A 5,348-nucleotide genomic window follows, 5' to 3' on the forward strand; every position below is an offset into this window, starting at 1 on the left:
CCCCCCCCCCCCCCCACCCCCCACCCCCCCCCACACCCACCCACCGTGCTCCATGCATGGAGTGGCGTATGAACCGAACCGAACCGAACCTAGCGCCATGTTGTGCGGTGGTCTTTGGGGCGCGCCCAGGGTCGTCGTCAGTCCAGGTGCTTGGGTTGCATAGGTTCCTATGGTGTGTCTTGCTTGGTGGAGTGGCAAAACAACGGAGTACAGTAGGCCGACGACGAGCACCGAACAGGCATGTTTGCGCTCGCGCTTGTGCTGGCATCGGCGCCGAAGCAACCGACGGGCGATTTGAGCGCCGCGGACATTGCTGACTGCCAGCGTTCCGTCGCTGAGTCGCGCTGGTCGGCGCGAGGCCCAATCCTGCTGACCTATGCCACGCAGCTGCCATGCAGGTGGATGCTCGGGCTGTCAGCGGCAAAACGAGGCCTGCCACTTGTCGTCGCTGGGCTCGGAAGGCGTGGATGGAACTGGTACGGCGGTAGCACCGTGAAGAACCACGGCGGCCGTCGTGCGCTCGCCGCCATTCGCGCCGTGATAGGAGCAGCTCGCTGTGGCCCGGTGCTCGTTGCTGACTCGGGCGATGCCGTGATTGCAAACCACATCGACCAGCGAGCGCAGGACGCAGCGGACGGCAAGGCGAGCGTGCTCATCAGTACCGAGTGCTCTTCGTGGCCTAAGTGCTATCGAAACCAGTACCGGAAGCTCGTCGCTGGCCACGCGGAATGCATCTCCAGCGGGCGTCCATGCTTTGCTAACTCAGGGTGCCTGCTTGGCTCTTCGTGCGAGGCGATGTACAACTTTTTCGATTGGCAGACGCGCCGGATGCGCGAGTGGAGCTGCGGCGCGAGTCACTGCGCCACACACGTCGAGGGGCTCACGGTTGGCCGCACTGAGCAGACAGACGATCAGGCGTTGATCCATTTCATGCTGCTCAATGGCACGCGTGCGCAGATGCCATTCAAGGTGAAGCTCGATCGAGAGAGTGAGGTGTGTCTGAGCTTGCTGCCATGCAGTGGACGAAATCCAATGAAGGTACTCGGGCCCATGCAAGCGTGCTACGACGAGCGTGCCTACCCGCTCCCGTCAAGAGGCATTCATGTCGATGCGAATGGCGACGCAACCTTCCATCCACCTTCCTCGGTGTCGAATGGCTCGCCGAGTGCCTCCGCTCTTCCTGCCACACGACCAGTCGTCCTACATGCCAACGGCGCAGAGAAGGCCAACCTATACCGAGGAGAAGCTATGCTGCAGCTCACAAATGGTTCATGGCTACATCAGCCATCCACGGAGCTCCTCCGCCACCCGGTGCTGCTCATCGATGCCGTGGCGTCCTCAGGGGGAGCTCCACAGACGTCTGCCACACAAGCAGGAGTCCAGAGGAACCCGACCTGCCAGGTCACGACCCTTGGCGCACTGCTCGGAAGGAACACGGAGCAGGTCGAGGGCTCGAACGCCGACTCTACCAGCAAGGCAGCAGATGCGCGGCTAGCAGGTGCCAGCTCGACTCAGCTCTTGAGCTTGCCGCATTGCATGTCAAGGCATCAGCCAGGCAAAGCACAGCAGGGATGGGCTTAGAAGTGCAGGGGGGTCCGACGAGCAATGTCAAATGTGTGGCCCCCAGGCCGCACCGGGCTTGTGCGTTGCTGGGAGTGCCATGCGTGGCGACCCACGCATCGACCATCGGGCGTGCTTAGACCGTGACATAAAGCTTAGGCCCAAGCAGGTCGGCGCAACGGGGCGCGGTGTGAGAAGCAGAAGGAAAAAAATAACAAAGACGAAGGTGTGCTCACACCATGAGGCACATGGCGGTGTTGCGACGCGGGACCGTCGTGCGTCGAGAGGTCGACCGAGATAAATAAATAAAAATAAATAAAAACGGTCAAACTCTGAGACGAGATGGGATTTAGGGACATGTGTCCCCGCCCTGCACGATCTTGGTGTGAGGGATCTTCAATCCGTGTTCTTCACCCCTCGTCACAACCCGACACGGAAGAGCGGCAAGAGTTGGGGCTGCGGCTACGGCTGCGGCTGCGGGAGGACCGAGATAGCTCTCAGCGTACCGATGTTTTGTCATCCACACAACCTTGTATGAATGTAATAAAACCCTTGTAAACCTCACGTGTATCCTGCTTGTGACGTACAGCGAGAGCGCAACGTCCGCGCCCCCTTGACCGCCGACGGCTCAGCGCGAGCGGCGGTCGGCGCAAACCACGGTCAACGCCCTGGCCGAGGTCTCGACATGGGAACACCTCTCCACGGTCGGACGCCCACGCTCAATGGCGAGAGAGGGAGAAGGGGAGAGGCACTCCCATGCAAACCTGGGCGTGGGCCCAGACAGGGCAGGACGGCCGCGGGCGGCGCCAACGCGCGGCGCGGGCCCAGCAGCAGCGGCAGCAGCAACGGCAGCGGCAGCAGCATCAGCGGAACCAACAGCTCGGCACCTTAGCAGAGCCGACTCACCACCGGCACTGTCCGCGGGGGAGGGATGAGCAGCTCGCCGGCGAGCGTCGTCACCGCGTGGCCTGCGGACAACAACAACAAAGAAATGCCGGCCGGCAGGGCGGGGAATGGCGAGCGGCGTCACCCCAGCGTGTCACCGCGGATCCAGACGCGCGCGCTCGCGCCCTCCTCCTCCTCACCGCCGACCTCGACCTCGAGCTCGCCTTTTCACACCTTGAGCTGTGAAGAGGCGACCCTCGCCCTCACGGCCCGAACCCTCCCGAGGCGCGACCTCCTCCCCTCGGGGAATCTCGGGGAATCTCGGGGAATCTCGGGGAATCTCGGGGAATCAGGTAGAATCTCAGGAAATCCCGGGGAATCTCGGGGAATAATGTCGAATCCCGGGGAATCTCGGGGAATCTCGCACCTCCCCTCTGCGAGAGCTGCTGCGCCAGCATCGTGCTCTTGCCGAGCACGCCGCTCCTACGAGCCCACCGACAGCAGCGCGGGAAGACGGTATTGTGCCGTGTACTCATAGCACCGCGTGAGTACGAGCGACACAAGCGCAGTGAATACAGCGGAGTACAGCTGCGTACAGCGGAGTCCGCCCCCTCTCGAGCGCGGGTCGGGTCACAAGAATACGTGTTCCGCTTCTGGGGCGCCGCTCCAGTAGGGCGCCAGCGTGCAGTGCGCCGAGCCCGTCACCTCATAGAAAGAAAGGTCAGCGAGTCAGCCCGTCAGCCCCGACACACACACGTCACCGCGTCGTACCCTCCGGCGCATCTCGGCGCATCTCTCATCCCGGCGCATCTCGGCGCATCTCGGCGCATCTCTCATCTCGGCGCATCTCGGCGCATCTCGGCGCATCTCGGCGCATCTCGGCGCATCTCACCGGGTCCTCCGGGATCCCGACAGCGGGCCCGAAGAAGCGCGAGACAAAGTCGGCCTCTGAGCCGGAGCCGGCGGCGGTGACGATGAGTCCCCGGTACGGCCTGCCACCATCGGACGAGAGATAGCCGAGGTGTAGCCGAGAGACCGCCGAGAGTCCGCCGAGAGACCGCGATCATACTGACCACTCTCTTGATCGCCCTCTAGCCGCCCTCTAGCCACGCGCCAGCGCGAGACGGCGTGCAGGTCAGGCGCGAGGGCGGCGACGGCGCCCGCGTCGGGCAGCGCAACCTGCGGCGATCTCGCGCGATCTCGCGCGATCTCGGATGGTCTCGAGCGATCTCGGATGGTCTCGAGCAATCTCGTGCGATCTCTGCTGATCTCTCTTGATCTCGAGCGATCCCGTGCAATCTCGGTCGATCTCGTGCGATCTCCGCCACCAGCAGATCGTCGCTCGCGCCCACGACCTGACGGCGCACACGCGCATGGCTTAGTGCTGCAGAGCCGGGCGGGTGTCAGGCCAGCCGTAGTCCGTCGGCCGCCTTGGCATGTGCGCGTGCGTGCTAGCCCGCTTCGTGTGTGAGTGTGCTGGAGTCCCTCGCCCAGGTCGGCAGGAGGGAGAGATCCCGCATCCAGGCCTCTCGAGAGAGGGGGAGAGATGGGGAGAGGTGGGGAGATCTTCCGCTTCTGCAGAGGCGCGCCACGACTTTATCCACTGGCAGCCCGAGAGCGAGTGCGACCTCGCCGCGGGTGGGGCCGACGCCGTCGAGCAGCGGCCTGGGAGGCGACGCCGGGAACTCGAGCTCTATGCAGCCCTCGCCTGTTCACCCACTCCCCTCCTCATGCCAAAGGGAGGGCAGAAGAGCCGACGCGGCCGCGGCCGCCCTCGCCGCGCAGCGCGGCGACGAGCTCTCCGGAGCGGGTCCCGAAGCGGAGGAGGGGCGACTCGCGCCCTCCGGGCGCCGAGAAGAGGGCGTGCGCTGCGGCGAGGGTCGCGTGCCCGCAGAGGTCCACCTCGACCGACGGCGTGAACCACCGCAGCTCAAACGTCTCGCCACGGGCGGGCTCGCCCTCGAGGCCCTCCACCTCGCTCGCGCCCGTCGGCCACATGAAGGCAGTCTCGGACAGGTTCTGGTTCGCGGCGACCGCGCCCATCCAGGTGGCGTCGGCCGGCGCGTCGAGCAGGCAGACGGCGGCGGGGTTGCCGGCAAAGGCGACCCGCGTAAACGAGTCGACGTGCAGCAACGCCGGACAGCGCTCGTCCGCCATCACTAGCGAGCTGAAGGATTTGGCTCGCAACCAGGGAGGGCGGCGAGGAGCCCGGCACAGCGCTCTTGCTCGCATGGAGCCCAAGCAAGTGGGGGTCTGGGTGACACCACCCACTGCAGGGCGGTGGGCGGAGAGGCAAGCGCCGCCTCGATGAGCGAGCGAAAGTAGCGGTTGATGTAGGTCTGCAGCAGCTCGGCACCCTGAGCACCATGCCGCTCGGATAGCAGCTCAGAGAGGCGCGAGAAGCCAGAGATGTCGATGAACGCCAGAGCACCCTCGTAAACCTCAACCTGCGAGGCGGCCGGCGCGGTCGGCGGCAGGTGGCTCTGTGCGCACCTCGCTGGGAACGGCGCACCGATGGACTGCGAAGGCTGGCGGCGTGCCGGCTCGGGTGCTGCAGTCGCCTCACCAGGCACCGCGGCACCAACCGCTCCAGCGCTCGGGTCTCCAAGCTGCTGCTGCTCATTCGTGGAGCATTGAACAACACTAAGCGAGCAGCTGGCCGGCGGCGAGTGTGGATACGCTGCGCGCAATGTCAAACCGACCTCTGTCGAGCCTGAGCTCGGGCAGGGGCTGTAAGGTAGTGAAAGACCTTCCCTGGGTCTGTCTCTCACACCCTCACTGTCGTCGTATGCGAGGTTCTCGTTCTTATCACCCTATCTGTCAACCTCTCACAGGCCAGCGCACAGCGCCATAGGAGGTATTTTCTTCTCAATAACAAGGCTGTGAAGGGCATAAGCCCTACT

At 64.6% G+C, this 5,348-nt stretch overlaps 2 protein-coding genes across 2 annotated transcripts; both read right to left on the reverse strand.

Annotated features, from left to right (window-relative positions):
- Positions 1-2,079: 2,079 nt before the first annotated feature.
- On the reverse strand, positions 2,080-3,043 carry EMIHUDRAFT_447024 (hypothetical protein). Its single transcript, XM_005788705.1, has one exon. The coding sequence runs from the start codon at positions 2,979-2,981 to the stop codon at positions 2,709-2,711; it is 273 nt and encodes a 90-aa protein (XP_005788762.1). The 5' UTR covers positions 2,982-3,043; the 3' UTR covers positions 2,080-2,708.
- Positions 3,044-3,111: 68 nt separating this feature from the next.
- On the reverse strand, positions 3,112-4,578 carry EMIHUDRAFT_57292 (hypothetical protein; the record flags this gene model as incomplete). Its single annotated transcript, XM_005788706.1, has 5 exons — positions 3,112-3,150; positions 3,338-3,437; positions 3,625-3,716; positions 4,038-4,148; positions 4,204-4,578. Coding segments are annotated over 5 exons (717 nt in total), but the record flags the coding sequence as incomplete, so codon positions are not given.
- Between the last annotated feature and the right edge of the window lie 770 nt (positions 4,579-5,348).

This window comes from Emiliania huxleyi (assembly GCF_000372725.1).
Source record: "Emiliania huxleyi CCMP1516 chromosome Unknown EMIHUscaffold_1327, whole genome shotgun sequence".
NCBI lineage: Eukaryota > Haptophyta > Isochrysidales > Noelaerhabdaceae > Emiliania > Emiliania huxleyi.

Excerpts from the sequence above, each read along its gene's own strand:
- EMIHUDRAFT_447024 (XM_005788705.1), bottom strand. The coding sequence starts at position 2,981 with ATGAGTACACGGCACAATACCGTCTTCCCGCGCTGCTGTCGGTGGGCT.